The following is a 15,753-nucleotide window of genomic DNA, read 5'->3' on the forward strand; positions in this document are numbered from 1 at the left end:
GGAAGTGTATTTCCTGATACTCATGTGACTTTCTCTACTTCCTGTGTATGGGGGAAGTGTAGTTCCTAGTACTCCTGTGACTTTCTCTACTTCCTGTGTATGGGGGAAGTGTATTTCCTGATACTCATGTGACTGTCTCTACTTCCTCTGTATGGGGGAAGTGTAGTTCCTGGTACTCCTGTGACTGTCTCCACTTCCTGAGTATGGGGGGGGAGTGTGTTTCCTGGTACTCATGTGACTGTCTCTACTTCCTGTGTATGAGGGAAGTGTAGTTCTTGGTACTCATGTGGCTTTCTCTACTTCCTGTGTATGTAAGAAGTGTATTACCTGGTACTCATATGAATTTCTCTACTTCCTGTGTATGAGGGAAGTGTATTTCCTGGTACTCCTGTGACTATCCCTACTTCCTGTGTATGGGGGGGAGTTTATTTCCTGGTACTCCTGTGACTATCTCTACTTCCTGTGTATGGGGGGTAGTTTATTTCCTGGTACCCATGTGACTGTACCTACTTCCTGTTTATGGGGGAGTGTATTTCCCGGTACCCATGTGACTGTCTCTGCTTCCTGTGCATGGGGGAGTGTATTTCCCGGTACCCATGTGACTGTCTCTGCTTCCTGTGCATGGGGGAGTGTATTTCCCGGTACCCATGTGACTGTCTCTGCTTCCTGTGCATGGGGGAGTGTATTTCCCGGTACCCATGTGACCCTCCCTACTTCCTGTGCACGGGTACCTACTTCCCAAACAGTTTCCGTATCCCTCGCGGTTTCTTCTTGTAGTCGGGGGAGGAGGGGGAGCTGTGGGTGCTGCCTCCATCCATGGAGTTGGGGGAAGAGAGCGCCAGATCCAGGTGATCAGTGGATCCCTTCTCCGTGTCTGAGTCCCGGGGGGGGGGGGGAGAAAGAGTTTGGGTCACACAAAAGCAGAATATTGGGTCCAGGTGAAGCCGGAACCTACTCAGTGAATCCCTAACAGGCACCGGGGGGAGCAGAGGATCCTGGGATACCTACCTCCTCCTTCTCCAACGTCCCCCCCCCGAAATGAATTTGCCCCAGAAGCTGCCCCCGCGCCACTAACGAGCCTCAGCGCTAATTCCTGCTAACGACCGCCAATAAGGAGAGTTATGGAAAATAGAACCCTGGTTCCGTTTGGATCCGTCCCAGGGGGCGGGATTAGAACATCACGTAGGGGATACTGGTTACGGATTGGACGGGGCAAAGACAGGGGAAGTTAAAGGCAAAGTCTATTTTCCAAACGTCTCCTTATGGCGGAAGTCGTTATTAATTGCGACAATGACGCCGTCACTTTAAGCGCCAAGCGTTGAGCGGCTGCTCCAGCGCACTAAAGGGTTAATGTATTGCAAAGGGAAAATACACCTCGGTCTCTCCTGTTATTCCATAGGGCAGCTCCCACCCCGTACGCTGAATAAGCCACACCCCCCTCCTACCTTTCAACCCCTTAAGTGCCAGTCGGTAGTTGGCCGGCCGGCAGCTAAAGGGTTACACACAGTATACTTTCCCTTTAAAACGAGGCAGCGGTTGCTATAGCGTCTCTATGGGGGGGTAAATATCCACATTAGTGCGTTTTTCCAAGAACGATGAGCGTTATGGGCGGGGTTAGGGCGGCGCCCGTGGGCGTGGGTTATTATCACACCAATTAGTGATGGATCCTAGGGATGATTTAGTGGGGGGCACAACACAGCGATGGGTGGGTACAGGGGCAGCGAGGCACGATGGGGGGAGGGGCACAGCACGATGGGGGGAGGGGCACATGCGAATTTACTATACCTAGGGCGGGGGCGCTCGCACTCCGGCTGCGGTCTTCGGATTTCCGACAAAAAATGTGGAGAATGTGCAGAGAGACAGTTATTGGTAACAGACAGTACAGCAACCCGAACACAGGGGGGCGCCAGAGAGAAACGGTCGCATTCCTACTAGCTTTCTGGTTGCTATGGTCACTGATCCTAACAACCGTGAGAGGCTGACTACATGAGATGAACGTCACTGGAAGTTATTAATTCATTGATAACACCGATTGTGGTTGCCATGGGGGGGGGGGGGGTCACTGACCCTAGAAACCAGAAATCATTTAATGATAAAGAGATAATGATCTGCAACATTATTAGTCAGTTTAACTTCCCCTTTAACACTTTGTTGTGTTACAGCAGCCATGAATCCAACAATAGGGACCTTAGATTGTAAGCTCACTGGGGCAGGGACTGATGGGAATGGGATAGGGACCTTAGATTGTAAGCTCACTGGGGCAGGGGGCTGATGGGAATGGGATAGGGACCTTAGATTGTAAGCTCACTGGGGCAGGGGCTGATGGGAATGGGATAGGGACCTTAGATTGTAAGCTCACTGGGGCAGGGGCTGATGGGAATGTGATAGGGGCCTTAGATTGTAAGCTCACTGGGGCAGGGACTGATGGGAATGTGATAGGGGCCTTAGATTGTAAGCTCACTGGGGCAGGGACTGATGGGAATGGGATAGGGACCTTAGATTGTAAGCTCACTGGGGCAGGGACTGATGGGAATGGGATAGGGACCTTAGATTGTAAGCTCACTGGGGCAGGGACTGATGGGAATGGGATAGGGACCTTAGATTGTAAGCTCACTGGGGCAGGGGCTGATGGGAATGGGATAGGGACCTTAGATTGTAAGCTCACTGGGGCAGGGACTGATGGGAATGGGATAGGGACCTTAGATTGTAAGCTCACTGGGGCAGGGACTGATGGGAATGGGATAGGGACCTTAGATTGTAAGCTCACTGGGGCAGGGACTGATGGGAATGGGATAGGGACCTTAGATTGTAAGCTCACTGGGGCAGGGACTGATGGGAATGGGATAGGGACCTTAGACTGTAAGCTCACTGGGGCAGGGGCTGATGGGAATGGGATAGGGACCTTAGATTGTAAGCTCACTAGGGCAGGGACTGATGGGAATGGGATAGGGACCTTAGAGTGTAAGCTCACTGGGGCAGGGACTGATGGGAATGGGATATTAGATTGTAAGCTCACTGGGGCAGGGGCTGATGGGAATGGGATAGGGACCTTAGATTGTAAGCTCACTGGGGCAGGGGCTGATGGGAATGGGATAGGGACCTTAGATTGTAAGCTCACTGGGGCAGGGGCTGATGGGAATGGGATAGGGGGCAGAACCTGCATATTCTGGGGGGGGGCAGTTTGCTGACAGGGGAGAGGGAGGGGCTCTCACATTCCCACAGAAGAATCAGAAGCAGATTAACCCCCGGGAGACTTGGCCGCCCACATGCTGGAACTGTTCATTAACCCCTCGCTGGAAGGGACACACAAGCTGCTTGTGCTTTAGGGTTCAGACAACTCGAGACCCATTTTACAACTTTTTACATTTTTTTTTTGTTCTGCCGCTCTCAGTGTTGAACTGCTACCTGGTTGCTACGGGTTATCTACCTTAACAACCAAGAGTCTGGGGCTGAGTAGATTATATCGAAGTTATATCGAAGACTCAGGGCCCCTAAACCTTAACTTTCCTTAAGGGCAACTGAGCCACAAATTGACCTTTAAGGTCGAGCTCTGTAACCATGCAGCACCCCCTTAGTTACACACAGTGTCATTACCCGTACGACACGCAGGGGTCAGTAGAGGAGAGTTGCCCCACGGTGGGGGTGCTACATACCTAGATTGGGGGTGCTCGAGGTCTTCTTGGTATTCTTCATCTTAAAGAACCCTCGGCCAAAGGACGACCGGGCCTTACGGGTGCCGAAACTCTCGTCGTCGGTGGCCGCTCCTTGGCCGGGGGGCCGCGGGGGGAGGGTCTCAAACTTGCCCGGTTCCGGGGAGGCCGTTCTCTGAGGGGTAAACCAAGAAAAACACATCAGAAGATGCGGCAGCTGGAAATTCAGTTAGTTCTGCAGAGCAAGCCCTGCCCACTGTCTGGGGGCGGAGCTTAATCTAGAGCAGATCCAGGAAGTAGAGGTAAGGAAATAGGTAAGTACTGCAGGCATGTTTTAATAATGGGCCCTGCAGGGGGTGGGGGGGTGGGTATATAAAGGGGAAGTACGCCTGCCCAAAGCTGGTCGAAAGGGAACAGCCTTCATTGACTCTCCTAATGCCCCGCCCATTTCTGGATTTGTGCCCCGCCCATTTCTGGATTTGTGCCCCGCCCCCCGGGGCACTCACCAGTTCTGTAGGTTCCTTCTTCAGGTTATCCAAGCTGCTGGAGTTTGAGACTGGCGATCTGAACAAATGAAAATTAAAGGGGAACTAAACATAAAAAAAATACATTGAGACAGGAGAGTAAAGGGCAAGTAAACCCCAAAGTACAATGTCATGTATGCCCCCCCCGGTGGTCATACTGTCAGCAAAGATGGAGGAAGGGCTGTTTTGGTCGGGCACTATTGGGCGATACCCATTGGCAGACTTACCCCGGGGTCTGTGGGGGCGTGGCTTCGGCGGAAGGGCTGCTGGCCTGGCCGTCCCTGGGAAAAACAAAACAGAGGTGGAATTAATGCTCTCGGGAATGCAGGGGCCTCAGCGATTGGCCGATAGGAACTTTAAAGGCAACATTAAATGACTGTGTTTTTAGGGCTCTTTCACTGCCTTGGGGGAACAGTGCCCCCTAGTGGTAAAGTATGGAACCCCCACTGGCCCTAAAGAGTTCAGTGACTTGTGCAGGTGGATATGTTGGCCAGAGAAGGGTTAAAAAGTCCCAGGAGTCTCTGGATTAATTGACAGACTCTCCCACAACTACAACTCCCAGCATCCCCTGCCTGAATGCTATGCCCCTCCCCCTCCCATCACTTCTACTGGGGATCCCTTATCCTTAGTTTATAGCATCCCCAAAACTACAACTCCCAGCATCCCCTGCCTGAATGCTATGCCCCTCCCCCTCCCATCACTTCTACTGGGGATCCCTTATCCTTAGTTTATAGCATCCCCAAAACTACAACTCCCAGCATCCCCTGCCTGAATGCTATGCCCCTCCCCCTCCCATCACTTCTACTGGGGATCCCTTATCCTTAGTTTGGAGCATCCCCAAAACTACAACTCCCAGCATCCCCTGCCTGAATGCTATGCCCCTCCCCCTCCCATCACTTCTACTGGGGATCCCTTATCCTTAGTTTATAGCATCCCCAAAACTACAACTCCCAGCATCCCCTGCCTGAATGCTATGCACCCCCCCTCCCATCACTTCTACTGGGGATCCCTTATCCTTAGTTTGAAGCATCCCCAAAACTACAACTCCCAGCATCCCCTGCCTGAATGCTATGCACCTCCCCCTCCCATCACTTCTACTGGGGATCCCTTATCCTTAGTTTGAAGCATCCCCAAAACTACAACTCCCAGCATCCCCTGCCTGAATGCTATGCCCCTCCCCCTCCCATCACTTCTACTGGGGATCCCTTATCCTTAGTTTGTAGCATCCCCCAAAACTACAACTCCCAGCATCCCCTGCCTGAATGCTATGCACCTCCCCCTCCCATCACTTCTACTGGGGATCCCTTATCCTTAGTTTGAAGCATCCCCAAAACTACAACTCCCAGCATCCCCTGCCTGCCGTGGATCAGCACCATCATAAAATCCCAATGGTTCCCCCAGAATCAGAAAAGCAAGAAGATCACGGGGCGAGGGGCAGGGAAACCCCAGACACGGGGAGGGGCATTTACCCAACGTCAAGGGGAGAGGCGTCCATGTTGGGCGAAGGAGCTGACTCTTCATTCTGCCGCTGGAAGGGCCGGAGCGAGGAGAAGGAGGGGATGGAGACCTGCAGGATACTCGTGTGCAACTCCACCTTGGGCTGCTGGAAACAGAACCAGGGGCTCATTCAGCCTCTTATCCAATAGGATTGCTTTGCCTTCTACTTCTGACTCTTTGCAGCTTTCAAATGGGGGTCACTGACCCCGGCAACCAAACCCTATTGCTCTGTGAGGCTCCAGTTTTATTGTTACTTTTTATTCCTTATCTTTCTATACAGCCCCTCCCCTATCCATATTCCAGTCTTTCATCCAAACCACTCCCTGGTTACTAAGGTAACTTGGACCCTAGCAACCAAAAACATATTGCTCTGTGAGGCTCCAGTTTTATTGTTATTGTTACTTTTTATTCCTTATCTTTCTATTCAGCCCCTCCCCTATCCATATTCCTGTCTTTCATCCAAACCACTCCCTGGTTACTAAGGTAACTTGGATCCTAGCAACCAAAACCCTATTGCTCTGTGAGGCTCCAGTTTTATTGTTATTGTTACTTTTTATTCCTTATCTTTCTATTCAGCCCCTCCCCTATTCATATACCAGTCTCTCATTCCAACCACTCCCTGGTTGCTAAGGTAACTTGGACCCTAGCAACCAGATAGCTGCTGAAACTCCAAACTGCAGAGCTGTTGAACTGAAAATGAAATAACTAAAAAACTACAAATAATAAAAAATGAAGACCAATTGCAAATTGTCTCAGAATATTACTCTCTACATCATACTAAGAGTTAATTCAAAGGGGAACCCCCCCCCAGGTACTTACCTCCTGAGCCGCGGGGAGTTCCTCAGGGCTGGGGGTGGTCGATATGGGGAGAGGGGAGGGAGACTTGTCCGCGTCACTCAGCGCGATGCCATCGAACACCAGCGAATTGGAGCCGGATATCACCGAGTCGTCACTTTCCACGTCTTTGCCTGAAAGCAAAACCCCCAAACGTTGGAGCCCACAGACCCCCAATATCTTGTTTCCATAGAAAATGCTGGGATTAAAGGGGAAATTGACCAAAGGCCACGGAATATTTACCTTTTTTACCTTGCGCCATAACCACCATGTCCTGCACCTTCTTGTACCGGTTCAGAGACTGCCTGAGCTCCTCTATCTTCTGCTCCTGTGGGGGGACAGGTAAGGGGCAATAAGTGGGGGTGCCCTTTTGTATGTGGCCCCTCCCACCCAGGAGCAAATTCAGAGGGTTTTAAACCTATTAAAGAACTGGCTACTGGCTGCTGAAGGATGCTGGGAGTTGTAGTCCAACAACAGTTTGGACACTAGAGGGAGAGTTTATGAAGTGGGGTGAATTCTCATTGGCTGAGGGAGGGGACGGGGGGCACTATAGGGTAATGGTACTGCCCCCCGGGGGGGCCGCGCTACGCACCTTCTCCTCGTTGGCAGCCTGTAGCGACTCCATTGCCTTCTTCATCTTCTGCACCTCGACATCTGCAGGGAGGCAACAGGGTGTTTGTGGGTAGGGGAGGAGTCTGAGTAATGACGTACCCCCCCCCCCCCCCCCGAGAGCATTCATTACTGCCCACATACCCAATAATAACAGTGTGGGGGTGACACGCGGATCAGCCCCGTCTCACCAGGCAGTCTCCCTGATTCTGTGTCTATAGCAACGGACACCAGCCTGACCATGGGAAAGAGAGCAGCCCAGGAGCAGGAAGTACAGAGAATCAGAGCTCTGTACCTGGGTAAGTACTGGGGGGAGATTGGATTCACTTACCCAGGGGGGGGTTCCTGCCTGACCATGGGAAAGAGAGCAGCCCAGGAGCAGGAAGTACAGAGAATCAGAGCTCTGTACCTGGGTAAGTACTGGGGGGAGATTGGATTCACTTACCCAGGGGGGGTTCCTGCTGACCATGGGAAAGAGAGCAGCCCAGGAGCAGGAAGTACAGAGAATCAGAGCTCTGTACCTGGGTAAGTACTGGGGGGAGATTGGATTCACTTACCAGGGGGAGGGTTCCTGCCTGACCATGGGAAAGAGAGCAGCCCAGGAGCAGGAAGTACAGAGAATCAGAGCTCTGTACCTGGGTAAGTACTGGGGGGAGATTGGATTCACTTACCCAGGGGGGGTTCCTGCCTGACCATGGGAAAGAGAGCAGCCCAGGAGCAGGAAGTACAGAGAATCAGAGCTCTGTACCTGGGTAAGTACTGGGGGGAGATTGGATTCACTTACCCAGGGGGGGTTCCTGCCTGACCATGGGAAAGAGAGCAGCCCAGGAGCAGGAAGTACAGAGAATCAGAGCTCTGTACCTGGGTAAGTACTGGGGGGAGATTGGATTCACTTACCCAGGGGGGGGGTTCCTGCCTGACCATGGGAAAGAGAGCAGCCCAGGAGCAGGAAGTACAGAGAATCAGAGCTCTGTACCTGGGTAAGTACTGGGGGGAGATTGGATTCACTTACCCAGGGGGGGGTTCCTGCCTGACCATGGAAAGAGAGCAGCCCAGGAGCAGGAAGTACAGAGAATCAGAGCTCTGTACCTGGGTAAGTACTGGGGGGAGATTGGATTCACTTACCCAGGGGGAGGTTCCTGCCTGACCATGGGAAAGAGAGCAGCCCAGGAGCAGGAAGTACAGAGAATCAGAGCTCTGTACCTGGGTAAGTACTGGGGGGAGATTGGATTCACTTACCCAGGGGGAGGTTCCTGCCTGACCATGGGATAGAGAGCAGCCCAGGAGCAGGAAGTACAGAGAATCAGAGCTCTGTACCTGGGTAAGTACTGGGGGGAGATTGGATTTCACTTACCCAGGGGGAGGTTCCTGCCTGACCATGGGAAAGAGAGCAGCCCAGGAGCAGGAAGTACAGAGAATCAGAGCTCTGTACCTGGGTAAGTACTGGGGGGAGATTGGATTCACTTACCCAGGGGGAGGTTCCTGCCTGACCATGGGAAAGAGAGCAGCCCAGGAGCAGGAAGTACAGAGAATCAGAGCTCTGTACCTGGGTAAGTACTGGGGGGAGATTGGATTCACTTACCCAGGGGGGGGGTTCCTGCCTGACCATGGGAAAGAGAGCAGCCCAGGAGCAGGAAGTACAGAGAATCAGAGCTCTGTACCTGGGTAAGTACTGGGGGGGAGATTGGATTCACTTACCCAGGGGGGGGGTTCCTGCCTGACCATGGGAAAGAGAGCAGCCCAGGAGCAGGAAGTACAGAGAATCAGAGCTCTGTACCTGGGTAAGTACTGGGGGGAGATTGGATTCACTTACCCAGGGGGAGGTTCCTGCCTGACCATGGGAAAGAGAGCAGCCCAGGAGCAGGAAGTACAGAGAATCAGAGCTCTGTACCTGGGTAAGTACTGGGGGGAGATTGGATTCACTTACCCAGGGGGAGGTTCCTGCCTGACCATGGGATAGAGAGCAGCCCAGGAGCAGGAAGTACAGAGAATCAGAGCTCTGTACCTGGGTAAGTACTGGGGGGAGATTGGATTCACTTACCCAGGGGGAGGTTCCTGCCTGACCATGGGATAGAGAGCAGCCCAGGAGCAGGAAGTACAGAGAATCAGAGCTCTGTACCTGGGTAAGTACTGGGGGGAGATTGGATTCACTTACCCAGGGGGAGGTTCCTGCCTGACCATGGGATAGAGAGCAGCCATTAATACCCTGCATCACCCCTACATATGGCACCTCTCACCTTTCTCAGCCCCCGTGCCCAAGTCGGCCGCCTCCAGGGGGCGCTCTGCTTTCTCCTTCAGTGTGTTGATATTGACCTCCCTCTGTTCCAGTTCATCCTTCAGCAGCGCCAGTTCATCCTGCACCAGGGAATAAGGGTTAAATGGCGGCTCGGTGGAAGCCAATCATGCGCACTGCTCACAATGCCGCATCCAATCAGACGTTACGCGGAACAAACCACACGGAGCAGGAAAGTCACAATCGGCGGACAATGTCCCCATGCAGTGTTACAGCCCCTGTCCGTGCCAATCAATGTACAATTGTACAATGTAGGGTGCCCGCGTCACGTGGCCAAGGGTATTTATATTTAGGTACTGCCCCCTCTCGTGCACGTGGGCATATGTAAAAAAAAAAAAAAAAAAATTCTTAAAGAGACACTACCATCAAACTGATTGGCTGCAGTACCACTTCCCACCACCGCCAGCCTGTACGCCATTGTTTCCTATGGGGCTGCAGCAGAATAGCGCCACCATCTGGTTCACTGGCTGCGGCCTCATCCGACTCAACGGCAGAATAATCAGGGCCCGGAAATGAACAGAACCAGGAACCTGTTCCGGCCCAAATCCCCTGACTCTTTCCTGGTAGTGTCCCTTTAAATCTAGATAATAACACATGCGGAACATTCCATGCCAAAATTAGGGGGAGGGGATGGAAGAAACCATCGGAAGTAAACTGTAAAATAAAGTAAGGGGTTTGCTTCCCCTTTAACAGAACTGATGTAATGCAATCTGGCCACAAGGGGGTATGGAGAGGGGTAACAGGGCAGCAGGCTTTAAACTGCCCCCCCAGCTGGGGGGAAACAGACAGAAACCACAGCAACGGCACAAACCGTTAACGACACTCGGACAAAGCGGCAACGGGAAAGGGGTCGCCGTTGCCCCGGCAACTACCGCACCTTGAGGGTCTGGCACTTGTGCTCCGTGCGCTGCTTCTCGTACTGCATCTGCCCCACCTTGATTTTCATGCTAGAGAGCTTGGCCATTAGGGGCTGGGGGCAGAGAGACAGCGCCGGGATGGCAAGAGGGAAGCAGACAGAAGCCATTGTGAGAGATTAAAGGGGAAGTAAACATCCAAAGTCACGCTAATCGGCTGCTTTACTGCCTACTGTTACTGGAACAAGGGTCTCCCCCCTTTCCCTGGGGCTGGGTGGTACCCCCCCCCCCGCACAAACTGGTACTGATGGGCGTATCTCTGGGCGCATATACCGCCCCTTTATGTATAGTACAACACTGCCAGCCAATGGGGTCACTTCTCCTAAACCTGCCACTCTCCGGACTGTGCTAATTACCAACGTCCCAAACTCGTATTTACCTTAGTGGATTTCAGCTTCTTCTCATACTGGGACCTCTCATTCTCCATCTCCGAGACGCGCAGCCGCAGCTCATTCATCTCCTGCACCAACCCCTGGGGGGGATAACAGATCTGTCAGCGGCCCCCCTGCACTCAGTATGGCACCTCCTACCCATATGTATAAATACAAATATACAGAGAGGGAATGTTCTGGGCACACAATAAGCTGTACCCCCATACTGTACTGTCTAAGGGAAACACTATGGCACCCCCTACCCATATGTATAAATACAAATATACAGAGAGGGAATGTTCTGGGCACACAATAAGCTGTACCCCCATACTGTACTGTCTAAGGGAAACACTATGGCACCCCCTACCCATATGTATAAATACAAATATACAGAGAGGGAATGTTCTGGGCACACAATAAGCTGTACCCCCATACTGTACTGTCTAAGGGAAACACTATGGCACCCCCTACCCATATGTATAAATACAAATATACAGAGAAGGAATGTTCTGGGCACACAATAAGCTGTACCCCCATACTGTACTGTCTAAGGGAAACACTATGGCACCCCCTACCCATATGTATAAATACAAATATACAGAGAGGGAATGTTCTGGGCACACAATAAGCTGTACCCCCATACTGTACTGTCTAAGGGAAACACTATGGCACCTCCTACCCATATGTATAAATACAAATATACAGAGAAGGAATGTTCTGGGCACACAATAAGCTGTACCCCCATACTGTACTGTCTAAGGGAAACACTATGGCACCCCCTACCCATATGTATAAATACAAATATACAGAGAGGGAATGTTCTGGGCACACAATAAGCTGTACCCCCATACTGTACTGTCTAAGGGAAACACTATGGCACCTCCTACCCATATGTATAAATACAAATATACAGAGAAGGAATGTTCTGGGCACACAATAAGCTGTACCCCCATACTGTACTGTCTAAGGGAAACACTATGGCACCCCCTACCCATATGTATAAATACAAATATACAGAGAAGGAATGTTCTGGGCACACAATAAGCTGTACCCCCATACTGTACTGTCTAAGGGAAACACTATGGCACCCCCTACCCATATGTATAAATACAAATATACAGAGAGGGAATGTTCTGGGCACACAATAAGCTGTACCCCCATACTGTACTGTCTAAGGGAAACACTATGGCACCCCCTACCCATATGTATAAATACAAATATACAGAGAAGGAATGTTCTGGGCACACAATAAGCTGTACCCCCATACTGTACTGTCTAAGGGAAACACTATGGCACCCCCTACCCATATGTATAAATACAAATATACAGAGAAGGAATGTTCTGGGCACACAATAAGCTGTACCCAACCCATAATTATATCCCTGATCCAGTTGGAAAGGGGCTCCCAGGGGCCACAATCACATGCATAAACATGCATTATTGGGGCAGCACTAATCCTACCCCCCCAGGATAGAGCACTGAATGATATTCTCTGTACATAGTCACCATCCCAGGCATTATACATGCAGGTATGGGACCTGTTACCCAGAATGCTTAGGACGTGGGGTTTTCTGGATAATGGATCCCATGCCTGTATATCTGTATAGACAGATAACTGCCCCGGGGGTGTTACCTGGTGATGCCAGGGCCTAATTATAATTGCACTAATTAACCAGCATGCAGCACACTCCCATAGGATTAAATCGCTCCTGGAGCGCTCTTGTGGGCAACAACTGCCCAAATCCATGCGGCCACTCCCATGCACGGGGGTGGGGGGTCACCTCCTGATCTCCGTACTGTAACCTCTTGTCCTGGAACAGAGCAAGTTCCACCTCTACCTTCTCCATCTGTTGCCTGAGATCCGCTATGACCCGGTGCAGGGACTGGGTTCCGCGGGGGGGGGGGGGAGGGAGGAAGAAGAGGCAATAAGAATGTGGGATGATGCACAGGGCTGAGCTAAACCCCCCTTCTTCCAATTTCAAATGGTACAGTCCAACACCGGCGCCGGAGACCCAGTCACATAAAGTGCTGGGAGATGCAGTCGGAATTGAACCCACGGCTGGAACTGCCCCAACCGCCCTACAGAGATACAAACTGGTGCCCAATCCCCAAACCCTATCAAACAACTCAACTGTGCTGGTACCAGATTGGCCAGAATAGGCCACCGTCTGTGCCCGCGGATAGGGGAGACGGTGCCCGTGTATAGGGGAGACGGTGCCCGTGTATAGGGGAGACGGTGCCCGCGTATAGGGGAGACGGTGCCCGCGTATAGGGGAGACGGTGCCCGCGTATAGGGGAGACGGTGCCCGCGTATAGGGGAGACGGTGCCCGCGTATAGGGGAGACGGTGCCCGCGTATAGGGGAGACGGTGCCCGCGTATAGGGGAGACGGTGCCCGCGTATAGGGGAGACGGTGCCCGCGTATAGGGGAGACGGTGCCCGCGTATAGGGGAGACGGTGCCCGCGTATAGGGGAGACGGTGCCCGCGTATAGGGGAGACGGTGCCCGCGTATAGGGGAGACGGTGCCAGTGTATAGGGGAGACTGTGTATAATTCGGGGTCCCCCCCCACTCACCTCTGTATCTTTGTACCTCTCCTCGAACTCCTTGCGGTCGTTCTCCACAGTCGCCAACTTCAGCTTCAGGTTGGAGATTTCGCCCATCAGGTCGAGTTTCTGGCTTTCCAGATCCGTCCGACTCACCAGTTCCTGTGGGGGGGACAAAGGGTTAAATTCAATACGGAGTCACTGATCCCCTAAGCGACCAACTGGCTCACTGGCAATGCCCAATGGGGAATTGGTTTAACCCTCTCAGTGCCAGGTACCTGCTGGAGCATCTCCTCTGTGTCGTTCAGCTTCTCCCTGTGCTCCTCCAGACAGAACTCCAGATCCCGGATCTTCTCCCCCTGGGCCTCCACCTGGTCCGTTAGAACGCTCACCTGCGGAACCAACAGGAGGTGCAGAGGTGAGGAGACTTACGGCATATCCGCAACCAGTACAGGCATCATTATGGGTCAGTACCCTAAGCTGCAATTCCTGTACCTGCAGGACGAGCGACTCCTTATCGTTCTCCAGCCGGGCCAACCTCTCCTGGTAAATCGTGGCGTTGCCCGAAATGTGCCCATTTACCTATAAGGGGGAGAGGTGCAAGTGTTAGAGTGTGTGCTACTGATCCAAAAGCTGGGGCCCCTCCCTCTTAAGTGGGCCCGGGGTACAACTGCCCCAGACAATGGCGAACAAATACAATCCATGTCTGCCACTGCTTTCATTTTAGGGGTCTCTACATGCCAGCTACGTGGTTAACCCTATGCGTGTTGGGTCTCAAACTGTTCAGAAGACCCCCGGCATTCACATTTTGGGGGGTTTGTCCCTGTGCCTGATGACACGTCGGAGAAAAGGTGCTGTAAATTGCATGCTGTGAGCTAATTTTTAAAAAAATCTTTAGAATAAGTCGTAGTTTGAGCTTTGGAAATTTAGAAAGCCATATTTAGCCACACTGGAAAGAATGTATTCCTTGGTAAAATAAAAGTTCCCCCCAGAAAATGGCCCTGATGCGAAAGAGCACAAAACACAAAGTGTAAATGAAAGGGTTAAAGCAATTGACCGGCATAGACAATTTTAAGACAAAGTAAAATTCTTTCCCTTCTCAGACGCAGCCAGAAAACGTATCCCTCCTTATAAGAAGATGCCCTCTTGGGCTCTTCCAGGTTCTTTCCATCTTTATTTCCGACGGTAGCAAATTCATGTTAATAGCCCCAGCCCTGGCCCTGCACAGTGCACCCAGAGACGGCAGCAGGTGAAATAGAGACGATGCTCTGTAGCAACCCGACTACCCACCCCAGCCCCACTCATCAGTCATGCCAGCTGTCAGCGCACTGCTTTCATTTCGGGGTCTCTACATGCCAGCTTTGTGGTTAACCCTATGCATGTTGGGTGTCAAACTGTTCAGAAGACCCCCGGCATTCATATTTTGGGGGGTTTATCTGTGTGTCTGATGACATGTGGGAGGAAAGGTGCTGTAAATTGCATGCTGCAAGCCAATTTAAATAACTTTAGAATAAGTGGAAATTTGAGCAAACCTTTGAAGTTTGGTAATTTGGGGTAGAAAGCCATATTTAGCCACATTGGATAGAATGTATTCCTGGGTAAAATAAAATTGCCCCCCCAGAAATGGCCCTGATGGGAAAGAACACAAGAATCAAAGCGGAAGTGAAAGGGTTAAAGCAGTTGGCCAGCACAGATCGCAAACTTACAAATAAGACGGCGACAATTTCAAGTTTCGCAGACGCAGCCAGAAAACTTACCCTCTTTATAAGAATATGCCCCTTTGAGCTCCTCAAAGTTCTTTCCATCTTTATTTCTTGTTTTATGGCCGACGGCAGCAAATTCATGGTACCGGCCCCCCACCCCCGGCCCAGCCTAAACCCAGCACAGAGCACCCAGAGACGGGCAGCAGGTGAAATGGAGACGATGCACAACCCGACTCCCCACCCCGGCTCAGCTCATTAGTCACGCCAGGCGCCCCGGCCTGTCCCTTTTTGTCTCCACCAAATTTTATGCGGCGCATCTGTCAGCTTCACAATTCAGTCTTTCCATGAGCCAAACCCGGGCAGACGCCGCTCCCGCTCCGACCTCCCCCCCGGCCAGAACTCTGCCCCGAAAGTGAAGTCACCGAGACGCTGGATGCAGAGTAACAGCCAAGTAACACTCCGGCCAAAGGCAACACTCGGCCAGCGAGGGAAAATCACTTGTGTAATGAGAAGTAATGGGCCCTGCAGGGGTGACGGCACAGGAGCAGGATTTACTGGGCCGGAAAATTCCGCCATGCACTTACCCCCCTGCACCCCCCCCCCACCCCCGAGATGCACTTATAAAGCTTTGCCACGGGGGTATCTGATCTTTATTCTTAATAAACTGCAACAAAGGGAAACACAAAGTGCCCAGGAACAACTTCAATTATGAAAGAAACCTCCCTCGTCCCCAATGATGAACCAGTTGTAGCCCCCACACTCTCACAGGGGCCCCCCATGCTTACTCACAGCGGGGACTCCCCCCCCCCACACA

At 52.0% G+C, this 15,753-nt stretch overlaps 2 protein-coding genes across 11 annotated transcripts in view; both read right to left on the reverse strand.

The window, feature by feature from the left end:
• ppfibp1 (PTPRF interacting protein, binding protein 1 (liprin beta 1)) overlaps nt 1-15,753 on the reverse strand; it is a 49,325-nt gene that overhangs the window by 6,999 nt on the left and 26,573 nt on the right. For 2 of the 10 annotated variants that reach the window (XM_031898457.1, XM_031898458.1), the window contains exons 4-19: nt 13,732-13,818; nt 13,515-13,628; nt 13,267-13,398; nt 12,474-12,575; nt 10,701-10,793; nt 10,285-10,377; nt 9,352-9,469; nt 7,098-7,159; nt 6,749-6,833; nt 6,491-6,639; nt 5,644-5,777; nt 4,402-4,455; nt 4,157-4,214; nt 3,654-3,825; nt 1,786-1,818; nt 736-874 (exon numbers count right to left, since the gene is read on the reverse strand). In XM_031898457.1, coding sequence (XP_031754317.1) covers nt 736-874; nt 1,786-1,818; nt 3,654-3,825; nt 4,157-4,214; nt 4,402-4,455; nt 5,644-5,777; nt 6,491-6,639; nt 6,749-6,833; nt 7,098-7,159; nt 9,352-9,469; nt 10,285-10,377; nt 10,701-10,793; nt 12,474-12,575; nt 13,267-13,398; nt 13,515-13,628; nt 13,732-13,818 — 1,625 coding nt within the window. The remainder of the gene's footprint in view (nt 1-735; nt 875-1,785; nt 1,819-3,653; nt 3,826-4,156; nt 4,215-4,401; nt 4,456-5,643; nt 5,778-6,490; nt 6,640-6,748; nt 6,834-7,097; nt 7,160-9,351; nt 9,470-10,284; nt 10,378-10,700; nt 10,794-12,473; nt 12,576-13,266; nt 13,399-13,514; nt 13,629-13,731; nt 13,819-15,753) is intronic. The other 8 variants (XM_031898459.1, XM_031898460.1, XM_031898462.1 and 5 more) reach the window with 8 other exon arrangements.
• Nucleotides 1-15,753, reverse strand: part of stk38l (serine/threonine kinase 38 like) — a gene marked incomplete at its 3' end in the record, with an annotated part of 387,778 nt that overhangs the window by 5,653 nt on the left and 366,372 nt on the right. Inside the window, 1 exon segment of the mRNA NM_001006752.3 lies at nt 10,991-11,572.

This window comes from Xenopus tropicalis, chromosome 3 (assembly GCF_000004195.4).
Source record: "Xenopus tropicalis strain Nigerian chromosome 3, UCB_Xtro_10.0, whole genome shotgun sequence".
NCBI classification, from domain to species: Eukaryota; Metazoa; Chordata; class Amphibia; order Anura; family Pipidae; genus Xenopus; species Xenopus tropicalis.